The sequence below is a fragment of the Micrasema longulum genome, unplaced genomic scaffold (assembly GCF_059751315.1).
Source record: "Micrasema longulum isolate JH-2025_06_02 unplaced genomic scaffold, ASM5975131v1 h1tg002135l, whole genome shotgun sequence".
NCBI classification, from domain to species: domain Eukaryota; kingdom Metazoa; phylum Arthropoda; class Insecta; order Trichoptera; family Brachycentridae; genus Micrasema; species Micrasema longulum.
Genome location: NW_028279300.1, coordinates 246301 through 267408, shown reverse-complemented (window position 1 = coordinate 267408; position 21108 = coordinate 246301). Strand labels below are relative to the sequence as shown.

Genomic DNA, 21108 nt, shown 5'->3' with positions numbered 1-21108 from the left:
TATGTATTTCGTTGATACGTAATTATGCTTTATTTTTTAATACTGTTTTATCATTTATGTTTAGTGTAAAAAAAAGCCTACAAGGCGTTTAAATAAATAAATAAAATAAAAAATACATGGTATTTAGAGAGTTTCCCCTTAAGGTCTCAATCCAGTACTACGTATGTACAATATACACTATTATTTAGACGTAATCAAAATATGTTCGATTCTTTCATCGCTTACCGATTTATTTGAACTGCTACAGTATCGAAATCCAGAAATTCTTTGTTAATTGACTCAAAAGTTGAGCGATAATAGTGACAATATTGTGTTGGAATGTTAATATACTCAAAACTGATTCTTAATGTGTTTATCAATTATTTCACCGAAATTCCGATCCGCGTTGCGTAAACATTGTAACTTGTTTACAAATATTTCAAATCTAATTAGTTACAATTTAGATTACATAATATTTACCTAATTATTTGACTGTGTTGAAACATGATTAAAACTCGGTAAAATTAGGGTGGATTAATATACTAGTAATTCGTATTAAAATTTATTTCAACGGAGAGGGAAAACACTTTTGAGAAGGGAATATGGAAGTCTAGGCATTTACAGGGATATGACTTGTCATTGGCTGGTTTAAGTGGCTACTTTACACACTGTGTAACATTCACCATTCGGCCCATGTTTTTTTAAAAAGTTTATTGCAAAAAAAATAATATACATACTTAATAACAGGAAATCTATATAAAACCAATTATTGTAAAATGAAAACGGAGTGTTCTCTGTTTATGATAGTCTTCATCTAACATGGCACAGCCTGTTCTAAGATTGTGATTTTTTACCTTTAGAGCGTAGGTAGTCCTATACTAATAAAACAATAACAAAAAAAAGAAAAACTAAAACTACTTAATTATAAATGCCTAGCTAATCAAATGTAAGAAATTAAAAATCATTATTATACAAATATAAAGTATATATATGTGCCAAGAAATCATGTTGCTTAAACATAAATAATATAGTATAATATATAATAAAACAAATAATAAAACAAATAGGTTTGAACATCCACTTTCCTCAACTCTTGCATCTGTTGACTTTTGTGAAGTAAAAGAGCTGAAACCTTTATTACGCGGGTGAGATTCATCCGGCTGAACCAAATCACCTACTAGGCAACACCAGAACACAATTTTCCAACTTTTATGCGTCTTCTTTTGCCAGGTAGTTAATTCAACAATGTTTGAGTATTGATTGATTTGGTGTTTATTTTGTAGAACTCCATATTTAAACTATATATGTTTGAGTATGTCCAAATACTTGCAGACTGGCTGGATTTCCTCCCTTGGGAGTTATTCACATTTATATTTATTTTAACAGAGAGAGAAAACATTTTTGATTAGGGAATATATAAGTCTAGGCATTTACAGGGCTTATGACCTGTCATTGGCTGGTTTAAGTGGCCTTGTTAATTGTTGAATTAACTACCTGGTAAAAGAAGAAGTATAAAAATTGGAAAATTGTTTTCAAGCGTTGCCTAGTAGGTAATTTGGTTCAGCCGGATGAATTTCACCCACGTGATAAAAATTTCAGCTCTTTTACTTCACAAAAGTCAACAGATGAAAGAGTTGAGGAAATGTGGATATTCAAACATGGGCAGAATGGTGAATGGTACACCGTGTGTAAAGTGGCCACTTAAACCAGCCAATGACAGGTAATAAGCCCTGTAAATGCCTAGACTTCCATATTCCCTTCTCAAAAATGTTTTCCCTCTCTGTTGAAATAAATTTAAATAATGTAGTTTGTGCTTATATTTCTTATTGAAGTAAAGACTGATAATTATTTTGAAGTGAACTTTATAGTTTGAAAGCCAAGATTAGATTATAATTTAAACTATTGATTTCCAACTCTAGGAATCGAACCGAAAGTAGCGTAAACAACTCCGCGACAAGGCGCCCATGATTAGGAGTTTATATTGTAATAATATGTAGATATCGTAGATAAGTACTCGTGTATGCTTTATGATAAGTGAACAATATCTGATATTGATGCCTAACGATCAGGTTAAAGGTTCGAATTCCAGGTAAGCGAATTAAAACTATTATTTACCCGTGTACACACGGGGAAAAGAATAAGTCAGTAGCTCAATTACAAATAATTATCAACGTGCTAATAAGCGACGTGATAACAATTGTTCACCATAGTTTTTTATCGTATTCGCGATCACAATGGAACATCCGTGAAAACCTAATATTAAATGTCAAAATATTTACGTTTCACGACGTATAATCCTGCTGCGCAATCACATATTTGAATTTCACCGGTGTAAATATGGAAAATATTCCGAAATTATTTTTATTTATTTATTATGCTATTTTTTGCATTTAGCCGGCGGTTGGCAAGCCAAATGTCAAGAAAAGCAGTCGCCTTAGTAATTGTAATTTAATTTGCACTTTTTTGTATTAGATATTCCATACTATTTTGCGAATGCAATATATTGTATTATTTTTTATGGTAAACGGCGATTTTTCGCCAGTGATCTGTATTTATTTACGAGAAAAACAAAAAACAAACTGACACGAGCGTTGACTTAGAGATTACACACGCGTCGACTTATGACCGCGATAACTTAAGCACGTTCATTATTGTTCATTGTGATCGCTCAAATGCTTAGCATGTTTTTAAGCACTTCGATAGTTATTTGAACGTTGTTATGCAGAAAGCAGCCAGTCCACAATTTTGAAAAAAATAGATATTGATGTTGTCGGGTGCAGTAAGGTTAATTCTATGTTCTGTTTAAAACAGCCAGACCGCTTTCATACAAAAAATTGTTTTAATCACCTTCTGAAAATGGTGTCCATTACAAAAACGGTATTTCTCAATTTGCAGAAAACACCCACAGCACTAGAAAAATCTTAACGAATTTTAAAAATCATTAAAACTGGTCAAATACATATTAAAATTCTTGTTTGTAATATTAAAAAAAAACTAATATATTCCATGTTTACCATTTATTAAAGTCAAGAACATTTTAACTGTTGTGTAGATTTGGTTATTAACTCTTTTCACAAAGGTGCTATTATCTCAGTTTCACTTTTCTATGGCTAGCTGCTTTCTGCATAACTACGTTTATTTGTGATTGAGCAACAGAAAGTGTTCATTCGTGTAAAACGAGAACAAAATAAGATGTTAATATCATTAGAACAAGGAATAAGATGTATAGAAAACGAACAAACTTACCAAACGAAGGCATTACATATATGCGATATATGTAAATAACATTTATATTTAAAAAGTTATAAATATTAACTTACGTTGGTCCATATGCGCTCCAAAGGCGGCTTCTGCAAAGTTGGCACTCTTGTCGAAAGGGTTGACCCTTGGCGAGGTGTCAGTGTAGGAGAGCGCGGGGCTCCGGTTAGGCGGGGGCGCCAGCACTGGAATAGCGCCCCCGGCACTGCTGTCAAAGGGGGCATCCCCCTCTCGGGGTCTGAAAAGGTTTGGTAAAGTTAGTAAAATGTAAAACCCATTGGTAAAATAAACTCAATACCCCTTTTTCTTTTTAAAATTTATTTATTGAACTTTTCGTGCATAATTTGTCGTACATTGGCGGGTATATTGCCAAATGACAATTTCTTCCAACCAACCAATACAATACAAGAAATACTAATATTTGTTTATAAATTACTTTACTTCAATGCTATTACTCAATGGGAAAAATATATAAAGAGGAAAGGAGGATAGATTAAGGAAGAGAAAGGAGATGTTTTTTCAGACGTGATTTAAATAAAGATACTGTAGAGACCTCTTTGGTATTGAATGGGAGATGATTCCTCAGTTGAACCGCATGGACACCATATAAGTTAGAGAAGAAAGAGGAAATCTTCTTGCAAGTTTAAAAATAAAATAGTCCCCTTGATTTATTTAATAAATCACAGGTATAAAAAAATTCTTTATGATAATGTTTTTATTTTTTTTCACGATAACACGCAATAATCGTGTATATTACCGGCGACGACATACGGACTAGAAACCATATCTGTAACACAAAAAAGTAACCAGAAACTAAAATGCACCCAACGAACCATAGAAAGATAGATGCTCGTTGTATGTTTATGTCTAAGGCACAATAAGGAAAGAAGAAATAAGCCGATGAAGCGGAGTCATACATATCATGGATCGTGCAACAAAATTAAAATGGCAGAAGGCAGGACACATGGCGAGGCAAAATGATGGCAGGTGGACACCCAGAATAATAAAGTGGAGTATGGTCAAACAAAAGAAGTACTGGAAGGCCACAGAAAAGATGGGTCGATGGCATTGCTTCGATAGCCGGTAAAATATGGACGATGAAAGCGGATGATATGCAGGAATAGAGACGTTTGAAAGAGGCCTTTATTCAGCAGCGGAGATAATGAAGCTGAAGAAGAATAAGAAGAAGATAATAGGAAACAAGTCCCGATTAAAGTGGTAAATTACAGCACAAAACACCCAGACTCGACAAAAATCACTTTTAAATTTTGTCTTCTCACCGGAAATCGAACCAGGAGGCTTCATAGCGTGAGTCAAGCATCTTAGCCACTACACTACGTATGATTATGCGTTAAAATGGCGGCCTCCGTGGTATAGTGATTAAGACGCTTGACTCGCGTATGGAAGGTTCCGGGTTCTATTCCCGGTGAGAACACAAAAATTTTATGTGATTTTCCCCAAACCCGGGGTTCTATCTCTTAATTCACCACTGTAATTGGGCCTCCTGGTCTATTGTAGTGCAAAAAAAAGTATTTTTATTTATTTACAATCAGACCATATACTCGTACATAAAATTAAACATTAATTTAAAGTAGCTTTGACTATCTAACTAGGGTTAATTACCCCGTTTTAAGGCAGTAAAAAAAGCAGTAATCAATACAAAGAAAAAACAAATAAACGTAATGGACATAGTGAAAATATAATGAAAAAAGAATGTAAAAAACATGGTTTAAAATAAAGTAAAACACATATTTAAAACCCCAGTAAAATACGTAGTAAAAAGAAAAAAACCTAACAAAAATATGTTTAAAAAAAATTAAATATATTTAGTAGTAAAAACAGCGTAAAAAGTCACGAGGATCTCCAAAAACTTAATAAAAAAAAAAAGTTAATAAAAGTGTAATATACATATATTACAATCCAAATAAGAATATGTGTATCAACCCTTTAGACTCTCTGTGACCAATTTCACTGAGAAAGGGTACTGAGTATTTCAATACTTCGTTTTTAAATAAATTAAATCTGAATTCCTTAAAATATAAACGTGAATAAAAAGTGCCTCATTTTCAACAACTAAAATAATTCAACAATGTTTTGAATATGTCCGAATGCTTACAGACTGGCTGGATTTCCTCCCTATTTACTCCCTTCTCAAAAACGTTTTCCAACTCTGTTGCAATAAATAAAATTAAAATTATTGCTGCCTGGTTTTGGAGATTTTCTAATGCACAATGAGCTATTTTGTGTTTTTATATCTCCTATATATATCAGTTCATGGTTTACCTCTTCGTTCTTCTTCTCTAAGCACCCCCTTGATTCCCATCCACAATTCCTCCATCCATGCGGCTCGACTGTGGAATCATCTCCCATTCTCTATTAAAAATGTTTCTACAGTAGCTCTGTTAAATTCGTGCGTGAAGAAACATTTCCATTCTATTCCTTTATCTCTCCTCTTTTCCTTTATGTTTATTTTGTATTTACCATTAAAGAATAGTATCAATATTAATTCATTTATGAACACATATTGCCATTTTTATTTTTTTTCTCGCTTAGGTTTTAAAACGGAATTTATATAAATAACACCTTTTATTGCATTGGTTATTTGGAAGAAATGTCCATTTGCCAGCAAAGCCGACAATATGTACAAAAAAATATATTTAAAAAATATAATTATGCCGTGTGTCGTTGCCCTCTTTTCTGACGTTTTGGATCGCATTGTATATGTTTTGTGATCAGAGCTGTAATCCAGAATCCGACGAAACGGATTGATTTGTTTATCAGAATTCAGTGGCCCCGTGGTGTAAAAGATGCTTGCCTCACGCACGGACGGTAGGTTCCGGGTCGATTGCCGATTAAAAAAATTGTCTGATTTTTTCAAGTTAGGGTGTTCTGATTCACCACTGTAATAATTGCGTTTTCTAGTCCGTTAATTACTTAAACATAATACAAATTTAAAAAACAGTTCATTAAAGTATGTCAAATGTTTGTAGACAAAGCTTGATTTTACTCATTGAATTTTATTTTTATTTTCTATTTTAATTTGTTCTCCAATTGTATTTGGTTTATTTAATGTAATTTATTGGTTTTACATCACATGTACCAATGTTAAATGCATTAATAAATTTGTATTACTGTGTCCAATAAAAGGCTGTAAGCCGTGTAAAATAAAAATCAAAATATAGCAATATTAAAGATCATTCAGATAAGGCAACAGGTAAAAAAGTTGAGGAAGTGTAGATGTTCAAACATAGGCAGACTGGTGAATGTTACACACTGTGTAAAGTGGCCACTTACACCAGGGCTTACAGTGGAAAGTTTACATTTATCTTCAATTTTATCTGCAAAGTAAAATTTAAGTTTTCTGTATGAAAAGCAGAATATGGATACATTTTTTTCTTCTTAACATGTTCAATTATAGGTTACAGACGAAGATACTTTAAATGTTCATGCAAATATACTCATTTTTGTACACAAATATCGGTTTTTCTTTATAGACATTCGAAGATAACTCTATTAACTTCCTATTGTAATCGGGGCCGAGGTAATGACAGTTCATAAGCCCTGTAAAATTCCCTTCTCAAAAATGTTTTCCCTCTCTGTTGCAATAACTTCCAATTTCTCTTTACTTTGGCAACGAAGTTAATGTTTCAATGTAAATTCGTACCTACCTCAGATTTTCAGTTAAAAATTACGCAAATATTTAATTATAACAAGCGGCATCAATCAGTTGAATAAATAAAGTTATATTGGTTTTATATTATTTAATATGCGCTTTTTCGAGCGAATTTTATAATTATTATAAAATAAACATGTATTTCTCAGAAAATACGCTTATCTTACGCTTTCAACTAAACAGCTGGTTAAAAAGTAAATAATAGACAGCAGACATCTCAAAAAAGATCAAGATATTATTTTAGCCCGAAATATGACATTAAGTTCAACACTGACAGGATATTCTTTTTAACGTTATTTTTTTATTTTATATTACAATATTTTGTTAATTTTAATAGCGCCATTGTAAAGACACTGTAATTTTTTTGCTTAAACGAACATTTTGACTAACTCTTTTGTGGCTATTTTCACATATCACTATATCACACCAATCTACAAAGACTTGATGTTATGTATGTTTTTTAATAATGAAGTTGTATTTTTTGTAAAAAAAATAAAAAAACAACGATTTAAAAAAATGAATCATTTATAATGAATCATCTTATTGTTACAATATTTGAATTTGTCTAAATGATTGTAGACTTCCATATTCCCTTTTCTAAGGTATTCTCTATCCCTGTTGTAATTTGTTATTTTTATTGTTGTTTATTATATAAGTACCTACGTGTTAACTTGTCATCATAAAACTCTTCAGTTTTTATTTTATAGCTGTCGTGTAAAAACTCTCTGGGCGTATACAGATAATATATAAATATCCATGTTTTATAATATCTGTATTTAAAAATATCTCGTTTTTTGCTTAATAAATAGAGTTTGCCGAAGGATAAATACTAAGCATAGTCTTTAGAGTTAAGCTAACATTACATAATTTATTAAACTATCTGATTTCACTTCTGTTTTAATTGAAATTATAATATATTTTCACATATAATTTTTACTATTACTTAACTTTGAAAAACCTTTTTATTTTCTACTACTACCATCACGCCATTTCCTCGTGGGGTTGGAAGAGAGGATGGACCGCAACACATGTCTATCCTGGCATACATTCTTAGCGTCTTTCTCATTCATACTTGCCTTTTAGTTCTGCCTGCTTTCGACATGACCAGACATAAGATTTTGGTTTATCTGATCATGCCACGTTTTTTAAGTAATTCTCGTCCCACGTTACCATTAATAACTCTCGCCATATAAACCTGTTTTACCGTTCTTATGTCATCCATTCGTTCTTCATGACCAAACCATCTCAGAGACTTTTTCTTAATTTTATCAATTACACTTGACTCTTGCCTGATCTAACAAACATACTTCCCAGGCATACAAATTCCTCTACCTGCTTCAGTATAACTCAACCACATTCACAGTAATTTTACATTTTAGTCATACTTTTATTTTTTTCAAAAACCATCACATTCGATTTATCGACTCATCAGCAAAATGCATCCCTTGCTTACTTTGTAGACTTTTATTACCAAGAATTGCAAGTCATCATTGTTGCTAGCAAGAAGCACGGCATCATCAGCATTTAAAATACCATTGACAGTTAAATCACCCAAAACTGCGGCCATTCTTAAATCTTCCAGTTCTTTGACATCGCGCATCCCTGTTTGACTGGTTTAGAAATGTAAAACCACGATGTGTGTGATTCATTTACCCTTACACATGCTGTGTTGTCCTTATACAGGAAAGCAATAACCCGTGTCAGATCACCGTTCAATCGATACTCTGATAAAACCTTTCATAATTTATCTCTGTCAACTCAATCAAGAAAAGAAGGAAGCATGGTTAAATCTGTTGACAGTGAATAATGCGGTTACTGAATAATAAAATGTATCTGTATAATGAATGTAAAAAAAGAGCGAAACAAGGTGTGTAAACGAAAAAAAATACTATAGGAATAAAAGGAATTAAAATGATCAAGAAATTCAAATAAAATATAAAAATAGACGACTAAATTATACAAAAATAAACTCTGTTACATTTATAAAGTTGGTAATGTATTTTACAACCATCCAAAGTTCTCGTCGTGGTGTTAATGCTTATTCATTTTGTAACAGACAGAATTAAATCATATTTGACCTTCAGTAAAGGTCAAGTAATTTTAATATCATCGCAATGTGACAAATTCCAAGAATTCGTGGTAGCAAATAGTAACAAGCACGTAATAGGGGAAAAAACGTAACGAGGGGTGTTATTTTAAAATGGATTCTTTCTTTAAAATAATGTAAAACCCCGGACGAGAGAGTAAAAACGAATTCACTATAAATAGACAGTCAAAGAGTTAAACGATTACCAAGCAGAAGCCAGACAAAATTTAAATTGATAAATTGAGCTTGGGGGATTTATATACACAAAATACCGTAGGAAGGTTTAAAAATGTATATAAAAACGTCCGCAATAAACAGTTAATGAAACAATTTATGTTTTAACAGATTAAAAAAGAGATGAAGAACAATTTAGAGAAGGTAATATGGATATCTTGGCATTTACAGGGCATACTACCTGTCATTGGCTGGTTAAAGTGACCACTTTACACACTGTAACGTTCATTATTCTGCCCATATTTGAACATCTATATTCCTTCAACTCTCTCACCTGTGAATGTTTGTGAAGTAAAAGAGTTGAAACCTTTATTTATGCGGGTGAGATTCATATAATTGAATTACTTCTCCTACGTACTAGGCAACGCCTGAATTTTAAAAAAATTCTACTTCTTCAAAAATTTGGACAAACTCGTTTCAAAAAAGGTTTCAGATCTTTTACTTCACAAACATCAACAGATGAAAGAATGGAAGGAATGTAGATGTTCAAATATGGGCAGAATGGTGAATGTTTCACATTGTGTAAAGTGTCAACTTAAACCTGCTAATGACAGGTATCCCTGTAGATGCCTAGACTTCTACATTACCTACTCTAAAATGTTCTTCATCTCTTTTGTAATATGTTAATATTAACAGCTCCCCTGGAAGTTGAATCCAGTCCTTGTCTACAAAAATTTGGACATAGCATGTATGTAAGTACCTACCTTGATTTTTTGTTAACATTACATCGTGTTCACTGCATTTTGTGGTTACCTACCGCATTGTATGGGACTCGTTGCACATCATTAATTCAGTGTGTATCAATTTAATTTTCAAATAAAATGCTATTTTTGCCGAATAAATTTACCATACTTTTAAAAAATACAATTACAACATTTCTTGCCTAAAATATTTTCAAAAAGGTTTCGAAAGTAGGTATAATTTTATTTTTTTAAAATCAAACTTCTTAACAAGCTTTTTCCAGTACCTTTTTCAATATAAATACAAGTTTTAAATTATTATTTTTTATACTTACGCACCCACACACGCACCCTCTCCCTCATTCATTCACACACGCCCATACAAACCCTCCCTCATTCATTCGACACATACACATATTCACATACACACCCATGAATACAAACGTCATCGTAAACTCTTTTCTTATATATTATGTATTATGAGATTCACAGTGGATTTTTTTTAGTTGGCTCTCGTATCTTTGTATATTTATATATACAAAGAATTATTTCCTCTGTACGTGTGATGTCACCGAATTCTTTCTAAACGGCTTAACCGATTTACGTGCGGTTTTCAGAGAAATATAGATCTTTGCGCTGTGCGTGTTCGTAGATATTAAAATCTTCAATCTAATATGTAAAAGAGAAGTAAGGAGCCTAAAAATGTTATTTATAGATCTACTAGGGTTGCATTCGAGGAGAATGCATTTACAAAAAAATGGAAAGATGTTGTTATTTTGTCTATAAAAAAGTTTGTTTTGGAATGTTTACAAACAGCATTTGTTTTTTGTGAATCTCAATCAGATTCTATCCTTGAATTTGTTAAAATTTCTACCCATTTATTTATTTTTACTGGATTTTTGGTAACTCTAAAAAAATATTAAATTCAATACATTAAAAAAAATCATATCCCTAGATAAGTACACCCCTGAGAAGGTGAGAAGACCGAAGTTTGACGTTTGCAAAAAGAATGACATATTTGAAAAAATATTTATGTTTTGGAATTTAACCATAAACAAGTACCTTCTTAAATTTAATATTAACCATTTTTAGTTTTGGAATTTAATCACAAACAAGTACCTAGGTACCTACTTATCAAATAATAATATGTTTTCAAGCTTATAGCAGGCAAGCTAACGCGCAACGTTTGGGCAGGACAACGTCTGACGGGTCCGCTAGTTGTTAAAATATTTCTACTTATTTTTTTATATCATCGCTGTAAAAATCCCAAATAAAATAAAATAAATAAACAAAAAGAATAAACATATATATTTCTACTGACTTGATAAAGACATTGAAGTTTCCTTCTTCTGATTCTTGGGAGTCTCCTTTTCCGAAGGGGGCGGGGGTGCCGGTGGGTACAGGAGGGGGTTGACTCAGGGTGAGGAAGGCGTCGAAACTGTCGTCAGCGTCGAATCCGTCCACTGTTGAGGAGAAACCTGCCGCTGAGTTACCCCATGCTATATAAATAAGAATATTATTTAGTTTCTTGTAGTTTCAAAGTGCGTTTTTATTTATTTTTATTTATTCATTAAGTATTATATTATAAAAGACATGAGAAAAAAAAGAGCTTGTAAGAAGGTTAAGGGATGAGGAAATAGAGTGGAGGAGTGGAGGAGAGGGATTTTTATAATATAGTTGACCAATTCAAAATTTTGATATTATAATAAAATAAACATAATTAAAGGAACATAAACTTATTACACACTGCCAAATGTTACATTTGACAGTGTTTCAAAAAGTTTTTTTTTGAAGTCACAAAATTTTGTATTAAAAATATCTAAATGGGGACAAAGTAAATTAAATTTGGAGCAGCTACGAGTTTTGAACATATTTTTTTTGGGTAATGAATTATAAAAAAAATTAACTTGTCGTGTTAACTTTACGGGACAATTGATTGAAATACGCTCTAAGAGATATGGACTATCGATAAAATTGTTTAAAATTTTGAAGAGGAAAGACAGATCAGAAATGCTTCTACGTTTAGTAAGGGAAGTTAAACTATGAAAGGAAGAAGAGTCTTCATACGAGTCAAAATATGTAAGAGATTTACGATCCAGAAGTTTAAGGAATCTATTATGTAGTTTATCTAGTTGTGATATATAAATTGTATATCGAGGATTCTAAACAACAGATGCAAACTCAAGATGGCTGCGAACGTATGCATTATATAAGATTTTGAGGGATGCGGTTGTTTTGAATGGTTAAGTGTTGCGTATAATAAAGCCCAGATTTTTGTAAGCCTTATTTATAGACGCCTGAATGTAGGATGGGTTTAAATTAAATGTAACATTACTTGATGGTTTCAATAATTGCTTTGTTGAGAAGCCCACAAAACAAACGGCGTGGATCCCGAATTAAAAATGGTGTTTCAATAGATCGTCATTATCAATATATTACAACAGGGGTGAAGAACATTTTATAGAAGGTAATGTAATATTTTTCTTTTTTTTTTAAACGGAAGAAGAAAACATTTGCGTTCCTATTATTAACCCAAATATTTATATTTTTGCGGCAATTTCCAACGAGTTATAACTCACTATTAGAAAATGGGAATCAAGTTGGGGTAGAGAAGGGTTCGAACCTCGGATCTCTGATCCGTGAGTCCGCAACACTAGCCACGGGACCACAACCCGATTCTGCTCTAAGTTATAATTTAATCATTGTTGACTGCATGATTCGGTAAATTAAATAATACAAGTCTAGGCATTTACAGGGCTCGTAAACTGTCATTTATTATTTATTTATTTCACACAAAACTTTATTTTTTTCTTTTGTATACGAATAGTTCCCTGTAGATTCACTGTTATTAAATATGTATACTTATTTTATGGAATAAATTTATAAAATAAAATAAATAAATAAGTTACCCACTAAGCCTAAAGTCTTTTCGGTGAGACACAATTTTTAGGACAGAATTATTTTATACACTTTTATATTATATATGTTTACTCTGACCTACCCATCTGAACCATTATTTCAATTGTTAAAAGTTCTTGATTTTCGTCAAATCTATATCAAGAATGTATTGACAGTTTTCTGGTCAGGCGACTACGGAAAGAGGTCCCAACAGAATGCCCGTACGAGGCTTTCGCGTAACCTAAACTACTTAATACCGAGAACGCGTACGATGTTTGCTCGGAGACACTTTTCATATATAGCTCCAAGAGTGTTCAACGTCTTGGATGAACATATTAAGTTCTCCAAAACAACGTCCATATTTAAGATGAAGATCCATAACTGGATTGTATCGAGGGGTAGAGACCACTGTATGAGATTGCTTCGGGAATAAATGCATAACATCGCTGCTGTTTTCATTATTATCCATATACGTATATCGTATATGTGTATGTCATCACTGTCCTACGTATTATTATATAACTTTTGATTCAATTTTCGACATGTATTATAATTTTTTTTTATTTTTATTTTTCTATTATTATTTTGTATATTGTTTTGATTATTTTGCATATTTTTTTGATTACCTGTTTATTGTTTTAATATGTAAATAACTATTTTTGATTTTTGATTTATATATCGAAGAGTCCCGACTTAACACGGAATTTTCTAACAAGTCGGGACATAAAAAAACATATAATTGTGGCTATGTAAAATTGTGTATTTTGTGCATTAAATAAATAAAAAAAATAATAATAAATAAAAAATTTATTATTTTTTAAAACTGACTACAAAGTATAATATATTTCTTCGTTTTTTTTTTATTCATTTGGAGATCTTGCGTGTTATTGATGGTTTGCGGGAGACCATTAAACAACCTTGGAATAATGCAATAAAACGTTCGCTTTCTGAAGTAATTTGTAGTTCGAGGAATGACCAGGGAACCCTTAGTTTTTAATCTAGTAAAATGAGTGTGGGAAACTCTTTTTTTCTATTCCGGATCAACAAAGTAATCTCCTATCAATTTGTAGTCACAAAGTTGTTTTACCGGCAGGACCATAGAGGATTAAAAGTATATATTATGATTTATTATATAAATAAAAGATGAATGTTCAAGAGGAAACGCAGTCGGACTTTCCTCCAATGCATACAAAAGTATTCTCCTATTTTCTCTCTGGATTATTGGACCAGAGCAGTGGTTCTTTTACACACTTACCATTGGCTTGTCCCTATTTAGTTCAGTTTAGTGCCAAAAATCGGCTTTTATTATAGTAAATAATACAATTAGTTCTGTTTGCAAACCAGTGTACAATTATGTCAAATGAATTTATAAGCAAACATGTTAGACACTTTTATTACAGAAATAATAGACGAGTGATACTTTAATCCACAAATTTGGATTATCCAGTGACCGGGTTTATCGCTTTCGGGACATCTTCGAAACTGGTATCTTTATTAAGGAGTTCAATGTATTTATACAAAACAGAGGTAAGGATAGATAATTCAAAATTATATGAAAGTAAATTAAATAAAGTTATTTTTATCCTAAGGATCATTATCATTTTTTTTTTGGGTTATTTAATTATAAATTTGTGGATTAAAGTATCACTCGTCTTTTTTTTATATATATTAAATTACAATGAAAATTCAGTTCTACTGGGAATTTGATACAATTTTTGCGTTCGGTAAAAATTAAAGCATTAAATTGTTCGCCGAAGTTTTTTTGAATATGTATGAAAAAACAATAAAAAATATTTACTAAAAACAAACGACTTTGAACGTCGTCACTAGTTCATATGAATCAACCAATGATAAGAGAGTTGTGAAAGATATCCGGTTTACTTACCAAAATTTTTTTTTTGTTAAGTAAACCGTTAAGTAAAAAATAATTAAACAACATTTTAATATGTAAAAGCACGCTGGGGCGTTTAAAATATGCATGTTTTTAAATATTTATAAATAATTAATTCGGGTATGAAAGGGTTAAAACTTTGTGAATTTCCGGCAACTTATTAAGACGTTGCTTAGTAGACTAGATTGGCTATTGTTTGGAAAAATCTGAGGTAAAACTTATCCGAAGCGACGCTATTTTTAGACAACTATCATTAAGGTAGCAACCGAAAATTCAATCAAAAAATATGTATGATTCCTTTCAAAATTATGCAATGGTCCTTGTAGTTTATGGTTACATAATATAAAATATTAGGTTAACTTTATCTTATAAATATCGTGCCTAAAAAGACATTCCAATGCAGATGGTCAAATTTAGTTGCACAGAAAACAGAAATGGAATGTATTTTAAACAATTCAAATTAATTTCTCACTTACCATCATCAGGAGCTGCTGATCCTCCAAATGCATCGAATCCCGCTTCAGCGTTGGCAGTGGAGTCAAACTTGGCTGAGAATGCGTCAAAAGCATCATCTGGTCCTGACAGAAAGCTGTCTCCCTTCACCACTGGTTCTGATGCGAACGGCGATTCATTTACTTGAGGCTCTCCGCCAAATATTGACGCAAACCCAACATTCTGACTTGATGAAGGTTCAACCCCAAATATATTAGAAGGCTGACTGCCCGATTCGCTAAATGCATCATTAGTGATCCCAGTCTCTTGAACGCTGAAGGGGTTGCATTCTGGTGCGCCGTAATTCATTTGAGTCTCCTGTTCTTCCTGGAATGGCGACTGTGGAATAAATGAAGTTTGTGTCTCTGTGACCATGGGTTCTACACTGAAAGTTGACTGATTACTTGTATCAACTGGTTGGGAATAAAATGATGAATCTATGCTTGTTCGCGTAACTGGAACCGTCTCCGGAATACTTGAATTAAAGTCACTCGGGGGTTGATGCGTTTCTTCGACGGCAATATTTGATACATTTTCTAATTTATCACCAGTAGGATTATCTTCAGAATTCGGTGTTATATCCATTGGCTGTGGTTTATCAAATTCCGTGGTGGGCACTTCAACCGGTGCTTCAGTTTCTAATTTGGTAGAAAGTTGTTCTGATTGAATGGGCATTTCAGGTAAGTCATCTGACAGAAAGTCTATTTGTTTTACAGGCTCCTCCGTCTTTTTTGGAGCATATAGACTCAATATATCTTCTTTTGTGGACTTAGTCGGTGCGGTTGAAACGGGTGGAGCGTCGAAGAAGTTAAATTCATTACTTTGTGAAACTATCGGAGGATTGACAGAACTCACGTTCGAAATCGGAACTATTGGCGGTGGCCTTTGAGGGATTACATTTGGAGGAGGTGGTTTTTGTGGCGGGGGTGGTGGTTGTGGTCGAACTGGCCTGGATGGTGGAGAAGGTCTTACTGGAGGACCAGGTCTTGGCGGTGGAGGTTTACATGGATTATTTAAACTTTGATTTTCATCTTTAGGTGACGTGTCTCGACTGGACATAACCGTACTAACTGGTGATTTATTTACAGATGCCATCATTTCAACTTCAGTTCCTGGACTGCTGTTACGCTGCGGAGTGCAAGAAACTTGAGTTATTACATCATCAATTTCGAAAAGATTCATTTCTTGAGTATGACTCCCTTCGTTTCCTTGTCTGATGTCTTCAGTATCTCCCAGAAAATCTCCAAATCCGTGATCTGGAGTAGGACTTGGAGAATGTAAATCTCTCATAGAAACTGGACTTGGTGTTCTTGTTGGAGGAATTCTGTCTAATAAATGTGAACTGGTGTAATCCATATGACCAGTTACTGATAAGATAAGATCTTTAGTTTCTGGTGCGATGGGTCGAGATGGTGGAGGAGGTCTTTTTGGTTTTGATTCATCATCGCTGGAGTAAACATGAGAGATATCCTCGTTTCCTGCTGTTGTATTTGTTAATGTCAAACCTAAATCAGTTGGTTTCTGTACAGCATTAGGAACAGTTGATGGTATTATAAGTGGTTGTTCTTGTATTGTTGTATCGAAGAAATTTGTAGAAGTGTTGACTGTGGCTGTAGAAAATAATGGTTCCGGACCTGAGTGATCATATGCATCGTGAATTGTTGTTGAAAAAAAATTTGCAGTAGTTGTTGTTACTGGCTCAGATACTCCAAAAAAGTCAACTGCGGTAGTGACAGTAGCATTTACACTAAAATCAGTAGCACCGAAATCAGAGAATGGATTACTAGCACCAAAAGGATTTTCTGTCATGGAGTCTCCACCACCGAAGTCTCCAGTTAAAAATGGATTAAGAGCTTCGCTTTGAGGAGCAGAGCTGAACTCTTCACTCATGGCTAAAAATGGATTGCCTGCCATTTTAAAAGATAAAAATATTTAGATTATGTTAAAATTTAATTAATAAGCTCGGACTCTAAAAGTTTAAGCTCAGTTTTTCCCGGCACAAGGTTTTCTGCAATGGATGTATCAAATGGATCTATATCATCTTCTTCCGTCCCAATAAGAAAACCAGTAACTGGATCTGGTATTTCAGGTGTAAGAGCTTTGACTTGAAAGGCGTCGTCAGATGGAGCTAGCAAGTCGATTTCTTTCTTTTCGCCAGATCGCGGATCAAAATCGGGATCGTTTAAGTGATCTTTAGATAAAAGTTCGCTCTCTAATACTTTTAATTCAGTTTTTCCAGGAAGTAAAATATTACTAACAATCGATGTATCAAATGGATCAGTTTCCAAATCGATACTTTCTCTACTTTCTTGATATGGCGTTAAAACTTTCGTATCAACTGATTCTTCTTCACTTATTGCCAAAAAGTCAGTACCTTTGCCTTGTGTTTTTTTTCCGAGATTAGCAAAATCTAAAGTTTTCGTAAAATTTACTGGGAAATCTGAATGTCGACGTAATTGGGAAAATGATTTATCGTTGTAGTTATCGTCTTCAGAATTTAAATCTTGATCGGAAGTGCTTCGAACAAGTTGATTTGTATCGGATCCTTTTTTTAAAATGGATTGATTTGGCCTTGAAAATAAAGTAGCAGAAGGACCAGAATAGACGTCAAATGTATCCTCTAAAGTGTCGACATCTTCATCTGTTACAGATGCTTCCCTTGCATAGTATGGTGTAACGGGTTTCTTTTTATTTCCTTTGTCTGTGTCTAGTAAATCAGCACCTTCAGCTGGAATTTTAAATAAAACAGTTTTATTAACTAGCAAATTTTCAGGTCTTGATGCTTTTCTCGGGCTATTTTTATACTTTTCTTCAATCTCTTCCGCTCGAGGATCAAAATCTGGATCACTTAACGATCGTTTGATATCAGATTCACCTAAAAGTTCATTTTCAATGAATTTCAATTCAGTTTTACCAGGTGCAGTAATTAAATTAACTATGGATGTGTCGAATGGATCAGAATATTCTAGTACATCCTTCTCTGCTAAAGCTGGTGCTATAGGTGAATCGGCAAGCTGAGAAAGATCGGTGCTACTGCCTCCTAATAAATCACGGTGCACTGGTTTAAGAGTTTCAAATTTTTCTACATCACCATTATCAAAATCTGAAATAGACTCACGAATACCTGTGGGATCGGTGATATGAATATGAACGGAAGACTTCCTTCGGTTATTGATATATGCACGTTCACCTTCTCGGGGATTAAAATCAAAATTGCTGTCACTTTTGGTAAGATCTGTGTTATTATAATTTAATAACTCTTCTTCTAAATTTTTCAATTCAGCTTTTCCGGGTAAAATATTTTCAGCAAATGTTGTATCAAATGGATCCGGGCCATCAAAATCGTCATCTATAGATATTGGACTCACAGGAAAATCAGTATTTGATTTAGATTGAGGCCCAGTTATTGGTCTTGGAGGTGGAGGGCGGGATGGTTTTGACTTTGAATCTTCAAATGCTGCCCAAGAAGTAACTTCACTAAAAGGCTCAGCAGGAATTATTGGAGCTTGAGAAGCTTCAAAAACTGGTTTGCCTAAAGATTCAGATGCTAGTTTTGCAAATTCATCATCCTCATCATCACTTTTTTTAATAGTATCAAACGCATTAAGAATATCTTTATTTTGAGTGTCTGGATTTTTATAATTTTCACTTGTGTTTTTTATAAATTGGGTGTGTAATGAGATACTTAGATCAACCGGAACGTCTTCAAAATTTTCAGAATCATCGTCTAAAAGACTTTTTTCTTTTAGTGGTTCTTCTTCTAGTACTTCAACAACATCGTCATTATTGGCGCTTTCCAAGAGTAAATCTTGTGGTATGCGTCGCTTAGCTTTTTTAACTGCGGCAACAGAAGGGTTTACAGAATCTAAACGACCTGTTAAAACTTCTACAGCTACACCAATATTAACAAGCTTCTTTCCTTTTTTAGAAACTTCCGGTCCTCTTATAATTTTTTCGGCGTACGAAGTATCAAACGGATCAGGTCCTTCGTTCAAATCTTCTTCGGGTGAATCGGGAATATACGCAAGTTTAACTTCACCTTTTTCTACAGCTTCGACGTAAGATGTATCAAAAATATCATCAAACTCGTCTTCTTCGGATTCGCTTTCGGAAACTGGGAACTCTGAAGGAACTGGAGATGATTCAACAGCTTTTGCGGTTTCTGGGTGAGGATGTGCTTGTTCACCGTTCTCGTTGTTCTTGTTTTCTTCGAATCCTATCCACCTTTGGCCGTCTTTTTGTGCATCGCGTTGAAGAGGTAAATCTTTCCCGCACCGATCTACCGATTTAGGTCCAGCAGGAACGCGTTGGAAGAAAGAAGTAGACTTGATTCGATCTAAATCTCCCTGTGTTTTTTTGAGGATTGAATCTACACCAGTCGTGAGGGCATTAAATTTGGACCACTCATCGTTCTCAGATTTAGGTTTTTCCGACTGCTCTTGATCACTATCTTGTTGAACCTCTGATTGTTGTGGGTGTGTTTGATGTTCTTGTTTATATTTTTGAAGTTCTTCTTCAGTAAATAGTTCTTGTTCCCCCTTCTTCTTTGATTTCTTTCCCTTCTTCTTTTTTTTGAGGCCTTTGGGTATCTTGAGCATTATCTAGTCTACAATACATTGAGGCTTCTGGAACAATGAAAGAAAAAAAATGGATGAAAATAAAAACGAAAATCAATGACACATCTTAAAATAACTTCAACGCGTTGCCTCTCAGTAGAAACTGTATCTACTAGAATATAGCAACGTTGGAAAAATATTTTTTTTTAAAACGCTCAAATTAACTGTAGACAGGCACCTGCAAAAATATGTAACACATATACGTGCTATATTTCAAAAGCATGACCATGAAATATATTTCTTTTACCGCGTACTTACTTTCGAAAATATCTTTAATACTGTCATATTTTTTCTCAATCAATACATTTTTCCCAACTCCATTAAAACTGTAAAACTCTTATGATATTATCAATTTCCAATTACAGTTACATAATTTTTGAAAACTCTGTGATTTGTCTATGTAGGTTCAGTTTCTTTATCCGATTCACAGCTGATGACGTCAGGAATTTTCCAGGATGAAAAATCAACGAAATATAACATACCACTGCAACGTTCGTAATCGATCGAAGTTTGGGTTGAGTATTATACATTTGCAGCGAAATAAACACGGATTAATTGTAATGTGAGTGTTTTATAAATAATGGGGGTGAAAGGGCGAAAAATTATTGAAAAATAGTACACTTACTGTCGAGGCCTCATCCTATGTACGATTCTACATCGGGTAGCACAAAATCTCACTAGTTCTCACGAAACTAAACGAAGCGTCTTTATTTTCAACGTAAGTAAAAAGTCTTTTTAATCCCGACTGCGTAAGATTGACGTCGGCTTTGAATCAGTGCGAAATCGCCCAACGATCTCCTCGCCTCGCGAAGGGAAGTTATGGCCGATTAAAAACGTACTGCGCATGAGTCAGGTGATATCGATTCTTCTCTTGGCGCAGGCGCCATTTTGTGTCATGCGCCCTTGTCACCCGACAATTCGAGGGGGGAGATTTAGTCTCCCCGTTCACGTCCGTCGTATCTGGGATGAGTGGGGTGTGTGAGATGGGTCATCTTATTTTCCGACTGTTGCTTGCCAATTCTCACTCCACCATGACGCAACTAAACAGCTTCCAGATGTGACATCACACTCCGGCACCGCCATGTTGTCTCGTGTCTGAGGCACATTGCCTTATATTTTGTTGTTATTCAAATTCAATTCCGATCAGGGTACGAAATGGATTCTCAGGCGATAATATTTGGGCTACTCACAGCCTATCAAAATAAAATGTAACGATTAATGTCTCCCACTTCCCCCTTTGATAAATGCATATTATTAAATTATTTTGTGCATAGGCAGGTTATATTATAAACTCTAGTAAA

The 21108-nt window shown here is 33.6% G+C and overlaps 2 protein-coding genes across 3 annotated transcripts; both read right to left on the bottom strand.

Annotated features, from left to right (window-relative positions):
- Positions 1 to 3299: 3299 nt before the first annotated feature.
- Positions 3300 to 17643, bottom strand: LOC148272973 (uncharacterized; the record flags this gene model as incomplete). The annotated part of the gene is made up of 3 exons (XM_088239321.1): positions 15176 to 17643; positions 11232 to 11409; positions 3300 to 3475 (listed from the first exon to the last, which is right to left on the bottom strand). Coding segments are annotated over exons 1-3 (2284 nt in total), but the record flags the coding sequence as incomplete, so codon positions are not given.
- stnA (stoned A) lies at positions 16224 to 21026 on the bottom strand. Of its 2 annotated transcripts, XM_088239324.1 has the most exons (3): positions 20433 to 21026; positions 18316 to 19816; positions 16224 to 17919 (listed from the first exon to the last, which is right to left on the bottom strand). In XM_088239324.1, the coding sequence occupies exons 2-3, from the start codon at positions 19787 to 19789 to the stop codon at positions 17141 to 17143; spliced, it is 2253 nt and encodes a 750-aa protein (XP_088095450.1). In that variant the 5' UTR covers positions 19790 to 19816; positions 20433 to 21026; the 3' UTR covers positions 16224 to 17140. The 2 variants fall into 2 exon arrangements, with proteins under 2 accessions (XP_088095450.1, XP_088095449.1); XM_088239323.1 differs by having other exon boundaries at positions 17141 to 19816.
- Positions 21027 to 21108: the final 82 nt, after the last annotated feature.

Excerpts from the sequence above, each read along its gene's own strand:
- stnA (XM_088239323.1), bottom strand. The coding sequence starts at position 19,789 with ATGCTCAAGATACCCAAAGGCCTCAAAAAAAAGAAGAAGGGAAAGAAA.